The sequence below is a fragment of the Phoca vitulina genome, unplaced genomic scaffold, assembly GCF_004348235.1.
Source record: "Phoca vitulina isolate PV1807 unplaced genomic scaffold, GSC_HSeal_1.0 scaffold28, whole genome shotgun sequence".
Taxonomy (NCBI): domain Eukaryota; kingdom Metazoa; phylum Chordata; class Mammalia; order Carnivora; family Phocidae; genus Phoca; species Phoca vitulina.
In genome coordinates this window covers 20,160,365-20,179,597 of record NW_022589731.1, presented here as the reverse complement: position 1 = coordinate 20,179,597, position 19,233 = coordinate 20,160,365, and the positions used below count along the sequence as shown (strand labels likewise).

The following is a 19,233-nucleotide window of genomic DNA, read 5'->3' as shown; positions in this document are numbered from 1 at the left end:
TTTATTTATTTTTTATTTTTTAAAGATTTTATTTGATTTATTTGAAACAGACAGAGAGAGAGAGCACAAGAGGGGTGGGGTGAGAGGGAGAAGCAGGCTCCCTGCCGAGCAGGGAGCCCAATGCGGGACTCAATCCCAGGACTCCGGGATCATGACCTGAGCTGAAGGCAGTCGCTTAACCAACTGAGCCACCCAGGCGCCCTCCCGCCCATTTTAACCTGTGCACCGAGGTGTTGGCCCTACCCTGTGCCGTGAACGGGGAGGGCATCCCAGGCAGTGAGGTCTCATTTTTGGCATGCCTGCTTTTTAATGGCACTTCAAGAGGGTTTTGAGGTTTTCCAGGACTGGACAATACGCAGCCAAGACAAAATGTCCTATTACTGTAATCACCAACCCCCCTGTCTCCTGGCGATAAAGAACTCCTGTTGTGGTCCTGATGGGTGGAATTCTCCGGTGATTGCTGGGGACAGCTTGGCCCTGTGACTCAGGGCATTTCCCTCCCAAGCCCCCATTGCAAGGGTCCTAGTTGGAAGCCAGGGCAAGTTTGAGTTTCCTGAGCATTCTTAAGAAAATCCAGGCAAGCGCATTAGGGTGGGGAGTGCAGCGGCCTATTTGCTTCCTCTTAAATAGCCACCCTTCAGAGTAGCCCGGCCTCCCCTACACCCACTTAGATAAAATGCCTTACTCATGTAATCAAGGACTTACAACAGTGTGTGGTCTTTTTAAGTACTTTATGTTACTGTGAGCTGGATGATGGGCCCCTCCCCACCGTTGTCTCCCCCTGCCCCACACACACACCCTAAGTTTGGGAACTTGATATAAAGAAGCGGTTTTGCGCTTTCCCAAATTGGGGGAGTGAACAAAGCCAGGACGAGGTGTGAATGGCAGAAGCAGGGACAGTAGGGCCAGGCCACCGCCCGGCCTGCTCTGCACCAGGGCCCAGTGCAACCTTCTTAGGTTGTGAGCCCAGCCCGGTCCCCGAAGGGCTCTTTCTAGCAGAGACAGTGTTTGCCTCTGGTTTCCTTTCTCCCCTCCCATACCACCCCGAGAACACTTTCTGTGCAGAGCGGGAATTTCCTCTGCAAGCGGCTTCTCTGGGGAAGAGCCATGTACATGACTGGTTCCTGTGTTCTTAACACAGGAAGCCTTGGTCAGGTGGCAGCTCCAGGGCCATGGCCTGCCCCCTGGTCAGCTGGCCTGTCAGGCAGGCCAGCCCTTGCTGCTGGCCATGATCTCTAGCGGGTGGAGAAGGGGGCTTGGCCGCACCTGACGGAAGCGCTCTGTGCTGGGAGAGGCAGCCCCCCCTCCCCCGGTCCTCCATCGCTTGCTGTGGGAGATGCTTCTTCGTGCTGACCCAGGGGCACACGTGTGTTAGTTTAATCTTTTTTGGTGAAGCAGGGCAAGTGGGGTGAGAGCACGCTCCACTCACCACCCTTGGCTAATTGCACCCATTAAATGAGTTCTGTATCACAGGGACGATGGACACTACACATTCCATTTTCCTCACCACTCAGGCGAGGAGAGACCTGGAAATCAAATAGTATGTGAGAAAGCAAATGCAATACCAATTATTGCAAAAGGGCCACTAGGAAAAGTCGTGTAAATACAAGTCAATGAACAGAGAACAAAACAATTCATATGCTAAAAAAAATTGCATGGAAACCCATAATTACTTTAGGAGTTATGGTAATAAATTATTTATTAATGTAAATTATTTCGCAGGCAGAGAACATAGAGAAACTTGAGCAGAAGGATCATGCATTATGTATAAAAGGGAATTGTAAAAATATTATAGCAGCCTTACTTGTGCCACTCTGGTTTAGGGTCGTCAGCATTTTAATTATACGCCCTTATTTTCTGTGTTTAATTACTTGGCTGTTAAAGTCTACTCTGTACATGAAAGGGTTGTTCCCAGGGGCACTCTCTGTATTAATTTCTACAGGGTAAACCAGTTGGCTGTGTTGGGCCGTGCGGGACTGGAAGATTTCACTTTGAGATTTCATAGCTTTTCGTCTTTTAACTCCGCCACTCGTTGTTGAAAGTGGAATGTGATTGCACCTTGTATGAGAAAGCTGGCATTTGGAGGTGGGACATTTTCGATTTCTTAGAATGAGCACGTGACCAAGACTGAAGGGACAACCGTAGCAGCCCCTGAGCTGCTCAGGCCAGTTTCTGGTCTCTGCTGCTGCTGCTGTCTCTCAGGGCTAGCCATTTGGAATATGATCATTGGACCAGAGCCTCCTATAAGAAACAGATTATTAACTGAAATTGGCTAAAGAGAGCCTTGTTTTCATTTTTAAAAGCACATCCCCCCGGGGCACCTGGGTGGCTCAGTCGTTGGGCGTCTGCCTTCGGCTCAGTTCATGATCCCGGGGTCCTGGGATCGAGCCCCGCATCGGGCTCCCTGCTCCACAGGAAGCCTGCCTCTCCCTCTCCCGCTCCCCCTGCTTGTGTTCCCTCTCTCGCTGTGTCTGTCTTTGTCAAATAAATAGAATCTTAAAAAAATAAAATAAAATAAAAATAAAAGCACATCCCCATACAGGCATGCAGATGTATGATTTTTTAATTTTATTTTTTATTTATTTTTATTTATCGTGATTTTTCAGTCCCTAAAATGGTTTAAGGTTTGTCCATAGAGAGTGCTTTAAATGTTTCCTCGCACTATGTATTGGTTTCCGACAGTGTTTCTGGAATAAAGTACAGACTGGAAGTAGGTGCGAAGTGTAGTTGGCACAAGATGGCTGTTTATGGTGACAAGTGGAAAGGGAGCCTCTCGGGTTGCCTTCTCGCCCAGGCTGGCCTGCCTTGGGGTGGGGAGGGGGCCACAGTGGTGCCAGAGGATGGGGAATGACAACTGTGAGACTGACTTTGGGCACCACCTGCCATGATGCATTGCCAGGTAGAAAGGTGGTCCGGTTTGGGGCAGCCAGGCCCCACTGCAGGAGCATGGCCTTGGGACTGCACACTGTGCTGTTTGCTGGCCGTGCGTCCCTCGGTGAGGTGTGACGCTCTTCTGAAGCTCAGGCTCCCCACCCGTACGACGGGGAGCACCGTGATGCCCCACAGTTGAGTAGCGTGCATGGGATGTATGCTTGTGCTCTCTCCCCGCCCCAGCAAGGAGCCCAGTGGGGTATTAGTTAATTAACAGTTAATACACATTTATCGGGTGTTTTCTGAATAGTTCTCCCAGCTGCCACGTCTCTCCTCTCTGTAACAGCGCTCAGCTCTGCTGTGCGCATCACTTCGGAGATGAATCGCAAGCAGGTGCCCATTTCCTCTGCTCCATATGTACCCACAGCCAGGATGGGAATGCCAAAGGGGATGGGCAAAAGTGACCTTTCTGTCCCGTCACAGTTCTTGTTGCCATTGAGAATACTGGTGCCCCCCACATTTCTGGATGCCCCTGGAGGTCAGGGTGGGCACCCTGCCCCATACAGATGGGAGACTGAGGCCCATGTTCCTCATGCTCAGTCCGGTGTGTTTTTTACCCCTCCATACTATCTGTTGGGGGATCCCACCAAGCCTCTTTTTGTAAGACCAGAGGCTTCCCAGAAGCTGTGGCAGCTGCCATGGGCCACCCCTACCCGGCTGGTGAGGACAGGGCCCTGGTTACCACTCTGAAGCTTAGTAGCTGCTCAGGCTTCTCCTAGAGCCCCTCAAGCCAGGCTCCTTGCTTCCCTTGATGGGGCTGGTGGAGTGTTCTCTCCAGCCGTCCTAATTCCCTGTCCTCGTGCCTTGACCGAGGAGCTGGGTGTCCTGTGTCACTGTCCCTGAACCCAAGATGCAGCTGATGTTTTATGATTCATTGCTATCGAGAGGGCACCACCAGAGGCTGGGGCCTGGTCAGGCAAAGCCCAAGAACCTTTTCTTCCCGACACAGCTTTGAATTGAATCTCCATTCTGATGACACAGAGAAAGAGGCATTCCAGTGGGCCAGGGGCTCTAGAAGTTCATTTAAAAATCAGTAACCCCATGGGGCAGAGAGGGGCGCCTGGGTGGCTCAGTCGTTAAACGTCTGCCTTCGGCTCAGCATGATCCCAGGGTCCTGGGATCGAGCCCCACACTGGGCTCCCTGCTTGCCGGGAAGCCTGCTTCTCCCTCTCCCACTCCCCCTCCTTGTGTTCCTGCTCTCGCTATCTCTCTCTGTCAAATAAATAAATAAAATCTTAAAAAAAAAAAATTCAGTGACCCCCTGTGGGATAGCTCAGGGCATTGTCCTGCATATTTTTCCCCTGTGTTCTTTTTGTAAGATTGGCTTAGTAATGCTGCCTTCAGAAAGATACTTTCCAGTTTCCCCTTGAAAGGGTTAGAGCTTCTACCCAAAATCAAGCAGAGTCTTTGCAGTCCCGAGGCCAAGTTAGCACCAGCCAACCCACAGGGCAGGAGAGAGAGAGTCATCGTCAGCACAAGTAGATAGGTGTGAAGTCCAAGAATGAGTCAGCCAGTCTCGATCTGGCTGGAGGCTTGCGACCCAGGCCGGGGAGGCTCCAGGAGTCTGACATCTTGGGTTTCTGCTTCAGGTGCTTAACCTTTTCTAGAAACCACATTCTTCTGTGGTTCTGTCACCATGAGGCAGCCTGTGACACACAGCACACAGATGTCCAGGGCTGTAAGTCTCCTCTAGCTTTTGAACCAAAGAAGGCTGTAGTCCCCTAAGAATCTGGGCCCCTGGGAATTTCCCTTCAAGTTTAAGGGTAGAAATGGAAACAAGAACATTTGAAGTCAGATGCTATTTGTGCTCCTCCGAGTGTTTTCTTTCTCTGAGCTCTAGATCTGTATGCCCAACAGCCTTCTGAACCTCCCTCATCAGGGCGTGGCAGGACCGTGATGCCTGTGAGCGAGGTTGGGGGATCTGGGGTTGTGTTCCCGTGCGTGTGAGTGTCGGCTTCTCCTGGGCCTCCCAGGCTGGTGGTAGCCTTTCCAGAGACTTCAAGCTCAGACTGCAAGCCTCAGCCTTGTGGCACCTGGGAGGTCACCTAGTCGGGCCATCTGTGAGAGACCTGGATGGTTTGTTTGCTTTTGTATGAGACTTTGTGGTTCGTCCTTCCATCTCGAGGTAGAGCCTTGTGTATGTTTACCTCACACACACACACCCCTGTGAATAATCTCAAATTTGTGAAGATAGGCTCAACGGGGGATGGAGCAACTTGAGAGGACTGGGGAGTGCACGAAGGGTGTGTGGCTGGTGCCGGCTCTCCCGAGCTGTGCGCTGTCGTGCTGGGCCCTCATCCACCCCAGGCCTGGTGTTGGTGTGTCCCGGGAGGAAAGTGGGAGGCCTCAGACTTCCCTTGGCTTCCCAGGCCTCTTCCTGTGGCTCTCCATCCAGAACATGCTATGCAGCTTGGGGCCCCCACCCCGTCCTGTGAAAAAGGACCCTCTGAGGACTTGAAGGGAAAAAGGGTTCCTTCTCTATAGTTCTGCTTCTTGTTACCAGCTGGAAACAAAACAAACACCAAAGCACCAACTTTTAATGGTGTTCTGAATCCAAATTTGTAGAAACTGGAATGGTCAAGCCTCCGGGAGCGTCCTGCGTGTGGCGGGATGGGCCGAGTGAGCGGCCACCCTGACACAGGTGTGAGATCCCGGGCCCCCGTGTAGCCTGTAGGAGTGGTTCTCAGCACCTTGGCTGTTCACGTGACCTGCGGAGCTTATTTAAATGCAGACCCTTCCCCCTAGACATTCTGTTTACTGAGTCAGGGCCTGGGCCTGGGAATTGCATTTTAACACCCCAGGGGACGCTCCTGCCAACCCAAGGGTCCCAAAACCACAGTGGGGAAAGCTGATGTAGAGCATACAGGTGCCCACTCCAGCCAGACCTGCAGAGCTTGGTACCCAGGGGCAGAAGAGCTGAGCCTCAGCTGTAGGCGCCTTGTCCAGCACTGTCCTCATCATGGTGCCACCGCTGCCAGAGCCCGCTCTGCCCTCACAGGCCCTGTCCCGGGCAACTGTTTGATTCCTAGAATAGCTCTGCGAGGTCGTTACTGTCTCCCTCACTTTATAGACGGGGGAACTGAAGCTCTGAGAGATTAAGTGACTTGCAGAGCTGAGGTTCAAACCCATGTCCACACCCTTCCCAGCGTCCAGGTGACCCCTGCTCAGTGGACTCCCCAGGTCCGTGGCCATTGTCACTTTTGAAAGAGTCATCGCTGTCTGTGCAGAGTGGTATTGAATGGAGGGGCGGGGGTGTCCAGTATCCTCTCCTCGGAGCCCTGCCGAGGCCCTTTGTCCGGAGTGACGTCAGGGCCAGAAGTTCGGGGCTGTTTGCCATTAAAAAGTAGCTTCTATTCCTGTTTCTTTTGTCTGGTGACCTGACCCAGCAAGTTGCTTTCTGTTTTCTGAGCGAAGGGGGAAAACACAAGGGCTAAACATAGCCCCGATTGTTTTTACTTTTCTTATGTTGTACTTTTTCAAGAGATAAAGATAGTAACAATTAAAATATTATCTGCCCCTCAGACAGACCAAGTGGCCACCTGGCTGGTGTTGACACACAGTAGCAGCACTCAGTGTTAGACATTGCTTTGTGTTTCCAGAGTATCTTAGAGCTCATACCGCTAGCCAGACCCCCGGCTGCTTCACACGCAACCATCCATGGCCTCGGGACAGCAGGAAGTTGAAGGCAGAGCCCCCAGGTTGGGCCTAGCTGGCCGAGGCGGGGTGACCAGTGCCAAGGATAAGGGACAAGTGGGACCAAGTGATCACCCTCGGCCTGCTCTGCAGCTCTTATCTGCACATTATCTGTTCCTTCCTCTACCTACCACCAGCTAAAGTCTGCCGTGTGCCAGGCTCCATGCTGGGCACTGGGGGGCCATGCTGGGTCTGTGCTCGAGGGCTTGTGGCTCAGTGGAAGCAGACTTGTAAATAGATAATTAAGGTTCAGTTAACATCTGAGCCATAAGATTGAAAGTCAGGCAAAGAACTGTGGGCGCCCAGTGGCTAATGTGGAGAAGGCACATCTACAGAGAAGGAGATGTTTGCGTTGGCTCTTAAATGATAAGGAAGAGATTCTTGCTGGAAGGATAAAGGCAGGAGAACAGTCCAGGCCTTTACAAAGGTGTAAGGGCATGAAAGAGCTGGTGTTTGGGGGGGGAAGCTGCAGATTCACTGCAGACACACTGCTCTCGCATTTAACCCCAGTGGACCCAGTTGAGAACTGACTCTTCGTCATCCCCGAGGCAAAGGAATCTTACCGTTAAGGTCGCAGAGGCTTACCCTTAAAACAGAGCGGAGTGGTTCCTGCAGCGAAGCAGGAACACGTTAGAGTTAGCCGTCCAACCCCAGCCCCCACTGGGGATTTGATAGTGAACCTAAACCCAGACGGAACACCCACCTCCCACATAGGGAATGCCTGTGCCCATTCCCGCAGTTGTTTCATGAATCTTCCGTTTTATAAGGAGTCCTCTTCAGGGCTGTGTACACAAACCAGGAGGAGTGTGCTTTCTTGGCTCTTCCAGGGACCGTCCAGGATGGTTTCGATTCTGCCTGCTTCTTGTCTGACTTCTGATGTCAGGAAGTTCGGTGTGCCTGGAGTAGGGTGAACTGGGGAGCCGATGAGTGGATGGGGTCTGGATGGCAGGCTAAAACTTAGTACTTTCTTTGAGGCCACAGGCAGCTGCCTGGGGACAGACATGAAAGATATGGGCCTCAGGAAGTTCTCTGGAAGTAGTGAGTCGGTGAGCCTGGATTAGGGAGGCCTGAGGGGTCCCGTCAAGAAGCCTCAGGATCACGAGATGGCCACGGGGGAGGAATGGCGCTGCCAGATGACAGGGACTGAACCTTCATGCTTAACTGGCTCCCAGGTCCCCTTTCTTCTCGTGACTTCCCTGGAGATGGGGACAGTTCCAGGGCAGTGAAATTAAAATAGAATGGAAAGTGGTATCCTCTGAGGGTGGGATCAATTCTTTTTAATTTCACGGGTTTCCCAGGGCCTGGGATGGAGACCGTCTGTAGTGAGCCTCGGGTTCCTTAAGCAGGGCCACTGTGGCGCCATGCTGGGGCCCTCCCTGCTCTGTGGCTGGGCCCACTGGGTCCTTCTTCAGTCACCACATTCCCAGCCCATCTGGCGCCTCAGTGCCTTGTCCCAAAAGAGAAGTTGGTGGCCAGTGTTATTCCAAGGGAACTCCCTGAAAGACCAAAGGAGCAGACCTAGCGGAGGCTGGGGTCATAGGTCCTGACCCTGGCACAGCACCAGTGGGTTTGGTGGCCACGTCCCCCACACATTTGGAAATACATTTGTCCTTACAGAGAGTGTAGAAACTCTAGCAAAACAAATGGGAAAAAAATATAAATCAGCCAGCTCTCCCCCATTCGAGTATGAACGTTTTGGTTTATTTTCTTTTAATCATCACATATAACATGCATGTTTTACAGAACAGGAATCATGTTATCTATACAGTTTTTCTATCTTGTTTCTTTAGGCTTCGAATTACATATTAACATTTCTCCACATCATTAATATTCTTTGGAACTCTGCTGTTTTCATACTCCATATTATTCCCTGATCATTTATATCACCAGCCCGACTGCAGGGTGTTTTAGTTGTGTTTACCATTTTACTGCCACTCGCATCACTTCTTTTTAAGATTTAATTTATGTATTTGAGAGAGAGCGCGCGCGCGTGTGCATACGAGCATGAGCAGCGGACGGGGCCGAGGGAGAGGGAGAAGCAGGCTCCCCGCTGAGCAGGGAGCCCGATGTGATGTGGGGCTCCATCCCAGGACCCTGGGATCACGACCCGATCCGAAGGCAGACACTTAATCGACTGAGCCACCCGGGCGCCCCCTTGTATCACTTTGAAGAACATCATTACATACAAATCTACACTTTTTTCTGAGGATAACTTTTCTTCTTGTAAATCAGCTAACAAGAGTGACTCAGTCGATGTTTGTATTTCTTTTAATTTTACTTTATTATAAGTTTACTGATCTTACAACTACTAACAAATGTCAAATTGAAACTGTTTTAAAAGAATCATGGCTGCTCTAGGGGCAGTGAGTAGTGAAGACGTATTTTGAACAACATAAACGCTACCTGCAAAAATGCAGTTTATGGTAATACTTTATCAGATTTAGTTAAAGGGACATGTATGGAGACTTGCCGTGCACCAGGGCCCAAGAAGATTGCTGGAGGAGGGGAATTGGACATTTGGTGACTGTCCTGTTTTGTTCCCAAGTGGCCTAACTGGGTTTAAGGAAGAGCCCTCCCCTGCATTCCCAGCTTCTGAGGCCGTCTCATGAGAGCAGCCTCTGGGCGGTTCTTCCCGTGTCCCCTGTCCAGGCTCCCAACACCTTAAGCATGTTTCACGACTGTGGCAGGGTGCCCTAGGTGAAGGAGCGGCACCTTTAGACCTGATTTGGCTGATCTTTGGCTTGTGAGGCTCCTTTTGAGCCTTCCCTTTGGTCCTTCCCTTTGAACCTGTCCAGTAGCTGTGGACACTCAGCATGGGGTCAGTCCCTTGCTGTGTCTCTCAGTATCCTTTGAGAAGTGACCCCTGATCGAGGAGATGGACGTGTGGTCCTTGCTGACTGGCGCATTCATGTGGGTTTCACCGTGGTTTTCTGAGTGGATGGCCCATCCTGCGTGACTCAGAAACTTGCTGAGGGCAGGTCCAATGTTGGGCTCCGTGGTCCCCCTCGACACTGTGGCATGGTGAAAAGAGCAGGGCGCTGGGGTGGGCCAGCCTGAGTTAGCCTCCAGTCATTTTTCAACTGTGTGGCCCCGAGCCACTTACTCACCCTCCACACGGGGCGCCTGGTGGGTTCCAGCCGCCATGGGGGTTATCTGCTCAGTAAACAATGGCAGTGCCGTGAGAGTTGGTGTGCATCAAACACCTGCCTGAATGTCATTTCAGGTTTTGCTTCTGTCCTTCTGACAACTGATGGACTCAAGCCATAGTTTTCTGTATGTTCCCCTGTGTACCGTTCATAAATGTGTGTAGATTTAAAAAAATAGAAACATGCCAAGATGTGGTCCCTGGCAACACAGGATATGGGTCTCAACTTTGCTTTTGTATTATAAACTTGAATACAAGAACTACGTCAGGTTTATCTGTGTCCTCCTAAGATCCTCAGCACAGTGCCTGATTCTTCAGTAGAAAAACACCACATAGTTCCTGAATATTTCACTAAAATAAAGGCTCAGGTGCAAAGTCAGCGTTTCCTAGTGGGGTTAGCTTATTTATTCATGTCTTCAAGTAGAGACCTGACGATGTAAGTTTAAAGCATCCCTGTATGTCTGTGCAGCCCAAGACATGCTCCTACAGATTTTACCCATTTTAAACATCATCGATCTCAGTGAGAAATCAAGTGAACACAAGGAAAGTGCTCCATGACTGGCTGTCATTGGTGATGATGTTGATGTTGCAGAGCATTTTGATGGAGGAGGCATAAATCAGTACAGGTTCCAGTTTCTATTGTCAACAAGTATTCTAGAGATGGAATTTGGATGAGCTAACCTGCAGCACTGCCCGCCCCGTTTGACCTTGACCCTCCTAAGTACCAAAAGACTCCTCTTGGGTCGTGGTCTTCTGCCAGGGCGTTGAGCCCCAGCTCGAGAGGGGATGGAACAGACATCCTGCCCCAACTGCTGCAGGCCAGGGGAGGGCTGGGGCAGGCCGGCTTCCCACCTATAAGATGGGAAAGCATTTGGGTGAAAACTGTTGTTTTGCACTTTCCCGGGAGGCAGTGTGGAATGTTGGAAAGGAAGCTGCGCCAGGAGGTCTGGGGGGTACGTGCATCCTGGGCCTCCCTCTGCGCCTCACTCAACACCGTGGGATTCACATCCCCACTCTGAGCCTCTGTTTCTCATCCATAAAGTGAGGTTGGACCGGATGGTTTTGAAGGGCCTTCCTGCCTCTAAAATCCTGTCTAAAATGGGCTCTTGGTTGTGGAGATCGAGGGCTGGCATGGAGGCCTTCTCAAATCCTGTTTTCTCTTTGTCATTTCTGAACCAGAAAATGACAGATGGAGAGACCTGGACAGGAAATGCCCTCTTCAGATTGAGCAGCCGAACGCCGGCATCTGGGAGTGCCTGCCCGAGAAGTGTCAGGACGGCGCCCTGTGGCACCGGGAGGCCGCGACCGCCTGCGCCGTGACCAACCTGATCAAAGACCTCAGCCTCAGCGACCACAACGGGAACCCCTCAGCGCCCCCCAGCAAGCGCCAGTGCCGGTCACTGTCCTTCTCCGATGAAATGTCCAGCTGCCGGACATCGTGGAGGCCCTTGGGCTCCAAAGTCTGGACTCCCGTAGAAAAGCGACGCTGTTACAGCGGAGGCAGCGTCCAGCGCTACTCCAACGGCTTCAGCACCATGCAGAGGAGCTCCAGTTTCAGCCTCCCTTCCCGGGCCAACGCGCTCTCCTCGCCCTATGACCAGGTGGGATTCCACCACCGACTCGGAGGTCAGCCCTGCCAGGAGGCGCCAGGCTCGGCCACCTGTGGACAGGCGGGTGACATCTGGAGCCCCGACCCGAACCCTGTGGGCGGGGGCCGGCTCGACATGCAGCGGTCCCTGTCCTGCTCCCACGAGCAGTTTTCCTTTGCGGAGTACTGTCCACCCTCAGCCAACAGCACACCTGCCTCGACGCCAGAGCTGGCCAGACGCTCCAGCGGGCTGTCCCGAAGCCGCTCCCAGCCGTGTGTCCTTAACGACAAGAAGGTCGGTGTTAAGCGGCGGCGCCCAGAAGAGGTGCAGGAGCAGAGACCTTCCCTAGACCTTGCTAAGATGGCACAGGTAAGAGCCCCAGCCCCGTGGGAGGCGTCGCAGGAGCATCTCGGTGCTCATGGGAGCCGCTCCTGGCCCTGGCCCATCCCCATCCCAGGCAGAGGCGGGGCGCCGGTTTCAGAAATGCCCGGAAGCGGGTTATGAGTCCTTGTTTTTTAAGTGCTCTTCAAAGAAAGATGAAATCAAGGTTTTTTTGTTTTTTTTTTTAGTGTCTTTTTCTCTCCGTTTAAATCAGAGATGCCTTTTCCCTGTGAACGCAATGCTAGTGGTATTGGAGCAGACAGATGGTGAGAGGTGGGGTGTTGGGGGGAGACCATTGTCATCAAGCACTGGTGACCCCCTTCCAGCATTTCACTGGAGCCTCTGTCCCAGGACCCCAGCCCTGCAGTACAGGCCAGGATTCATTGTCACTCGGATGATGCCGATCCTGAGATCAGGACCGTGGGTCATGGTTTCAGAGGGTGAGAGATGGGTGGAAGCACTTACTCATTTGATGAAACTGTTGACAGCATGAGACCATCCAGAAATTGTGATTGCCATCCTCTGTGCCACCTTTGTAATCATCCTCGCTGTTCACTGGAGGCGAGGCCTACGGCCACGTGCCCCGTCCCTTGCACTTTATCCTCTGTGTCTTGGAGCCCCGCCTTGTGCTAACACTGCGCTCGGGGATTGATTTGAATGAGATGAATGTGGAGTGAGTACACCGTCTACGGGACAGTCTCCGAACCTGGGTGCCACCTGTGTTTGGTTCTTACCGAGGAGGCCTGAGCATGACAGTGAGGCTTGGGGACTAGGGTTGGCCCTTGTGACCCATCCAGTGAAGGACGGGTAGGTGTGGGTCTCTCTGTTCTGTGTCTAGAGGCCTTCAGGTGCTTCATGCTACGGTTTAACTGTTGTCTTTGCTGGTCTTGTTATGGAAGCCTCGGTCACCGGTGGGTGTTAAGGGACGGAACCTGGCTGGCCTTGCTCATGCAGCATGTGGCCGCCTCTGGGCAGGCGGGCTCCCATGTCCACTCCTCTTTTGGGCAGAATGGCCTTCCTTCAGTGCCCAGAGCTGCTTTTTCAGCTGGACCTCCTTTTGCTTTAGAATAAAAATGCAGCTTCTGTTGATGGCATTTCCTTCCTTTCTCTAGCCCCTCTCCCAGTGTAGAGGTCCCCCCCTCCCAACAAAAGAAGAGGGTCAGGTGTCTCGAGTCTTGAGCATGCACCTGGTCCCAGAGTCCAGACTGTCTGGCCCTTTGCTCCAGAGCCCGGCCTGGCCTGGGGCAGCCGGAGGACAAGCTGGTGACATGCTGCGCCTTTCCCGTGCCACTGGGGCTCCACCCTCCGCCCCGCACTGGCCAGGTTCCGTCACTCCTCCAGGTGTGTCCCTTTCTTTTTCCTGAGTGGCGGACATTCTTTGCTTTACTAGCTAGACAACGATCAAACCCACGTTCATTTACGTTGGACACGCGACTGGAATTTTCCTTCCCTGCAGGAATTTAAATAGGTAAAAAGGCTGGAAAGGTGACAGATTTAGGTGACTTTCTGAGGGAAACCCAGAGCCCTGAGTCCTGGATGCGATAAATGGCTTCAGTTAAATTTTTAATGTTGAGCTTATTTTATGAGCTAATAAGCTAGATAGGTAATAAAAACAACTTACACATGTTATTCTGTTTTACTGCCCACAAGCTGGAGGAACAGCACTGGCATCACTAAAGACATTCCCCGTCCTCACTTGGGTAGAAACTGCTTGAAAATATATTGCTCCGTGGGGCTGTGCCCAGATGTGTAGATTGCTTCACTGGCTCCAGGCAGGCCTCCAAGATCCTGGGGAGGCCGCCCTGATTCCGCCTGCTTTTCTCTAGCCAAGGCCTGGGTAGGGCAGAGTCCGGGGAAAGTGAAGACGGGGCCCCTGGGAAGGGTGTATGCCAGGAGGGGGAGGCCGGAGCCCTGGGGATGGACCCTGAACCACCCCGACCGTGCCTCTAGAGCCCCAGCCAGCCCTCTCTCCACGGGGCCCGGCCTGCTTTGGCTCCCCAGCTGGGTAGTTTGTGGCCTCATGGACCTTACTTTTGCAGGAGCTCTGAAAGCCGGGCCTGAGGCCACCCCAATGCCTTTGCAGAGAGCCCTAGATCCAGCCTGGAACGTGTAGGACCCTGTGCCTGGGAACCCCACGAGCCGAGCCTGTCACCGGCGTACAGACACCTGCTCACTGCCAGGTGACAGCCCATGTGGGACTGCTGCCGCCAGATACCAGTCTCTGTGGGCTGTGGCTTTCTCAGCATTTGTCACTGCCAGGGAAGGAGCAGGGTCTGCGCATCTCTGGAAAGATAGGCTTGCACCACGGTCAGCATGGCTCTGTTTCTCCAAGCTGGATCTTGGACTCTTTTTCATAGGTCTTGTGATCTTGGTTTATAAATATTCACTTATTTGGGGGGGGGCGAGGGGTGCTAATTGAACATTTCTGTGAAGGAGCCCCTTTGTGTGTGTACATCTGCGACCAGGTGTAGGAGATTGGTGCAGAGTGTCTTTTCGGTTGGAGCGCCTGGGAGTTCTGACAAACCCCAGCTTCCTGCAGGCGCTCTCTGGGGCTGCACACACTGCCGGCACATGGGTGAACACGCAGGCGCTTTCCTCCGGCCGTGAGGCAGGGTGCCCAGAGCCCCTCCGGCCTTGCCCATTACAGCGCCTCCCGAGATCCTTCTGGAACATGGTGTTCACTTTTGGATCTGCATTTGGGGGCTGGGGGGACATCAGCACATCGCAAGGCCTCCAGATGAGCGTCAGGAGGCTGGCGGCCCCGGGCAAACTGCCTCACGTCTCTGTGCAGCACATCATTCCACCACCGCAGCTGCTGTTGCTACTGCCCTAGGACTGTCGGGGGGAATAAGGGAGATAGTACACGCGCGTGTGTGCGTGTGCGTGCGTGTGCGCCTGTGTGTGCGTGCGCGCGCGCGCGCCTGTGTGTGTGTGCGCGCGCTTGTGTGTGTGCGCGTGTGCGTGTGCGCACACCTGTGTGCACGTGTGCGTGCCCATGTGTGCGCACCCGTGTGTGTGCGTGTGTGCGCCTGTGTGTGTGCGTGTGTGCGTGCGTGCGCGTGTGTGTGCACCCGTGTGTGCGTGTGTGTGTGCGCGCCTGTGTGTGTGTGCGCACCTGTGTGTGTGTGTGCGCGCGTGTGATGTGTCAGCGTGTACACGTGCATCTCCGGCTGGACGTGCAGATGTGTGTACGTATGAACGTGTGTGTGTACCCGTAGCTCTGAAGACGTCTGTGCGTGTCTCGTTGCTGGCCTGCATGCGCGCGCGCGCACACACACACACACACACACACACGACACGACCTGGTGCCCTGGCTGGTGTGCAGCGAGTGCTGACCGTTATTGTTGGCGTTGCTGCTGCACATCTTGGGGGGTAGGGCATGGGCTCGTTGCGGGCGACTCCAGAGGCGGAACTGGGAGAGAGCGTGAAGGTCCCAGGAGGCGCACTCCGTGCATTAGAAGGGCTCCCTTTTTTCTGTATCTGCCTGTCTCTTTCCTTCTGTTTTTCCCCTCCCTTTTCTGTCCTTGCCATTTACTTCTTCTTTGTTCCTCTTCTTGCCTCATCCTTTCCTTTTGAAAATGGGAAGGAGGCCTGCCCTGCAGCTCAGCCCAGCCCTTGGTGAGCTCCGTGCTCAGAGCCAAGGGGTGTGAAGTGGTGACGGAGTCGGAATCACTACCGCGAGTGGAGACATGATCCTGGGAGCCCACGAGAGGCCCTGCCCCTTCCCAGCTGCATCTCGGGGCGCAGCTCTCCAGCCGGCGGGCAGTGAAGCCAGGGCACAGGGGGCCCGGGGATAGCAATTGCTTTCAGACTGTCTTTACTCACGTCTTCTTTTTTTTAAAGATTTTATTTGTTTATTTGACAGAGAGAGAGACAGCGAGAGAGGGAACACAAGCAGGGGGAGTGGGAGAGGGAGAAGCAGGCTTCCCGCGGAGCAGGGAGCCCGAAGCGGGGCTCGATCCCAGGGCCCTGGGATCATGACCTGAGCCTAAGGCAGACACTTAACGACTGAGCCACCCAGGTGCCCTGCTCATGTCTTCTTAAAACCTCAGTACCCGGATCGTGGGCAGGGATGCCGAACGAGGCTGCAGGTGCCCCAGCCATCTGACTCCGGAGTGAGAGAGGGTGGTTGCAGAGAGGAGGGCACCCCAGTGGGAGAAATGCCGCCAGGACCCAGCCCAGGAAGGCCCGCCCCGTCCTGTTAATTGTCATCACAACCACTCAGCTCTGGGAGCAGCTGCTTGAAGGCAGCCCAGAGGGGCAGTCGTGCCTGTCCCTGCCCAGGTCACATTTTGCTGACCTCCCTCTCAGCTTTCCCCACGTGACCCCTTCTGCCTGGTGTTTTTTGTGAAGCCGGAGCCTCCTTTGCAGAATGACAATGTGTGTCATTGAGAGCAGGGCCCAGCCTGAGCATAGGAGTTGTTTACTAGCGGGACTTTTGCTGACATGATTTGTTACTGCTTCTCTGAGACCTGGCTTGACTACCAAGCATTGGTTGACTCCCAGCGAGACCTGAGCTATGCATGGCCATTTAGACACAGATCACATGTGTGTGAGCAAAGATCTCAGAAGAAAGCAGCAGTTAAAAAGATTACCCACGGAATGCCGTGCCCCTGGGCGTCCCAGTCTTGCTGTATTTTTAATTCCAAGCTGGTCAGCTTGCAAGAGCAACAAATTGTATTTCTCAACAGTGCTTCAAACAGAAGCGAGACATTTGTGAGGAGGGGTCGGGATGCTGAAACAGAGGTTTGATTGATCGCAGCTGCCCACACACTGAGTCCTCAAACCTCCTGGAGCAAGCCCCAGAACAGGCAGCAACTGTTGTGGTAGCAGATGTGTGAGGGGCCCAAGCAAGCTGGCGGGGGGCGGCGCGGGGTAGGGGAGCAGCACGAGGTTAGATGCTCTGCCGAGAGCTGGTCCAGGGTGAGTCCGGGAGACGAGTCTGGGACAGCCGGCTTGGCTGGGGCTGTGGGGGCTCTGAGGGGTAAGGAGTTGCTGCCGGAAGCCGTCAGGGGTATCGCAGATGCTCATCGGCAACCCGTGGCTCTTTGTTGGCAGGCCGTCCCTGGGTCAGCCTTCCACTCTCCGCCCTGCTTGCCAGTTGGGGTTCCTTTCACCATGTGGGGTGGCCCTCACACCCCTGGCTGCACGACCGCCCTGCTCAGGCAGCCCCAGCAGCCCCAGCCAGCTGCGCTTTCCCTTGGCAAAGTCCCTGGGCTCGGGCCTGGTGTGCCCGAGCCTTCAAGGCCTCCTCCTGTCTGCACTGCCCCCGGCCGGCTGTGCTGCTGGTTTTCGTTTTCTGCTGCCTTGTACCCGTAGGCCCTTCCTGTTGGCCTGGGGAACCACGCTGACGGCAGACAGAGGCACTCAGCGAAGGACCGCCCTTATGGCACAGAGTACAGGTGGTCATAGAAAGCCCGGGATTGCTAATTGGAATGAAATAAATGCTAAATAAAAGGAAACAATCAGAATGGGCTTGAACAAAGGAAGAGAGTCTTTAAGACTTGGATTGTCAGAGTGGCGCCTGGGTGGCTCAGTCGGTTAGGCGTGTGACCCTAGATTTTGGTTCAGGTCATGATCTCAGGGTCGTGGGATCAGGCCTCCATGTTGGGCTCCACGCTCAGCTCAGAGTCTGCTTGTCCTTCTCCCTCTGCTCCTCCCCCTGCTCACCTTCTCTCTCTCTCTCTCTTTCTCAAATAAATAAATAAATAAAATCTTAAGAAAAAACAAAAAAAAAACCAAAAAACTTGGACCGTCAAGGGGTGGTTGGCCAGGGGTGGCAGCTCTGGGCGCTGATCCAGCACGTCTGTTCTGTGCTCCTGACAGACATTGCTAATCGATTGCAGCAGTCTTTCTGGTTGAACTGGGAGGCCTTAGACTCCATCCGTCTGTGATCTTGGCAGCCACTGCTGATCGATCTGCCCTCTGTCAGTCTCCTCACTTGAGGGTGAGGCCTCTGGAGTCCCGGGGGAGTCAGTGACTTGCCCAAAGCCACGTGGTTCTTTAGGACTCCTAAAGGCTGGAACCTGGGCCTCCTGACTCTGGGTTCAGTGCTCCCCCTGCTGCTGTGATTTGTCCTCCACGAGGATGGCCCACTTGGCCTTTCCAGGTAGGTGACCCTTACAGGACCTAGAGGGTGGGGAGGTGAAAGCATGAGTTCTGGAATCAGAAAGGGGCTCAGTTTCCCTTTCTGCCACTTTTGAGCTGTGTGCCTTAGGCAAGTCACCCTCTGTAGACCTCCATTTCCTTGTCTGTAAAATGGGAATGGCAGTTCCTGTTTCTCATGGGTGAGGGGAGGAGTCAGGCGGTGTGGATCCGGCCAGTGGCTGGCGCTCCGATGAACATCAGAGCCGCACCCTGCAGCTGGTCTCCTGTTCCTCTGGTTCTGGGCGTCAGCGGGGCTCGCCGCTCCTGGGAGAGGTGGTGTCAGCGTGAGGCCGGGGTCCTGCCAGCCGTGGTGATGGGGGGAGGGCTGAGCCAGAGATTAGTTTCAGTTCTGTCCGGGGTTTCTTTTCTGGCAGAGGTAGGCCTGTCAGTAACAGTGCAGCACCCCTGACGGGGGTTCTCACAATTGAGGGAAACCCCTGTGCAGACGCTTGGATCACTCCTTGCTGTCCCTAGTTGCAGCCCCCAGCTTGCATAAGCAATCCGCTTCAGGTCACTCGGATTGGGGCTGAGTGTTGACACAATAGCTTTGATCTCCCCGGGAAAAAGAAAAGTAGAAGGAGTTCAGCTGGGGACATGCCAGCGAGGCAGCTTTTAGTGCCACTCGGTGATTTTCCACACTTTAATTGTGGGCCTTTCTGAGCCAAAAGGTGTCTTAGAAGATGTGAGGCAACAAAGCTCTGGGGTGCCCAGGGCTTTCTGGAGGGCCTCTGCTTTGGAAGCCAGTCGTCCAGGTGGGAGCCCCTCTGGCTCCCCAGATGTGCTTGGAGCGTCCTCAGCTGCCAGGCCCTGCTCTGGTCCTGGGCACAGAGGCCTGCGAGCTAGGGGCCCTGTCCTCTGGAGGCCAGCACACCTGAGGATCTCTCTAGTCCCACTCCACGGAAGCCAGAGTGGGAAGGGCTATGGGCCAGGTGGTCCTTGCCTCTTTGGTTCAACTCCAGGGGCCCACAGGGGAGGGTTTCGAGAAACCCTGTGTTGCCCCCCAGCCCGCTGGAGAAGAAGCAGACTGTGGGCTGAGACGTGGGGAAACAGAGGGCTGGTAGAGAACAGGGCCTTGGCCTTGCCCATGTGGTGGGCTTGAGCCTCATCCTGGGCAACTTCCTTGACCTCTTGGCACCCGTTTCCCCATCGCCGAGGTGGGGTAGCAACACCTTCACTTGTTGTGTTGCTGGCAACCCTGAATGAGTTCATCAGCGTGACACACTCATGTGTGCCCAGGGTAAGCCCTCGGTAAGAGCCAGCTGTCATCATTGCTACTGGCGGCCACATTTTAGGAGTAGGGAGAGAATTTGTCAAAAAGAAGGAGCTGCTATTCATTGAATGCGAGCT

At 53.9% G+C, this 19,233-nt stretch overlaps 1 protein-coding gene across 3 annotated transcripts in view; it reads left to right on the top strand.

Moving 5' to 3' along the window:
- FAM53B (family with sequence similarity 53 member B) overlaps positions 1–19,233 on the top strand; it is a 117,926-nt gene that overhangs the window by 56,545 nt on the left and 42,148 nt on the right. For all 3 annotated transcript variants that reach the window (XM_032423484.1, XM_032423485.1, XM_032423486.1), the window contains exon 4: positions 10,949–11,727. In XM_032423484.1, coding sequence (XP_032279375.1) covers positions 10,949–11,727 — 779 coding nt within the window. The remainder of the gene's footprint in view (positions 1–10,948; positions 11,728–19,233) is intronic.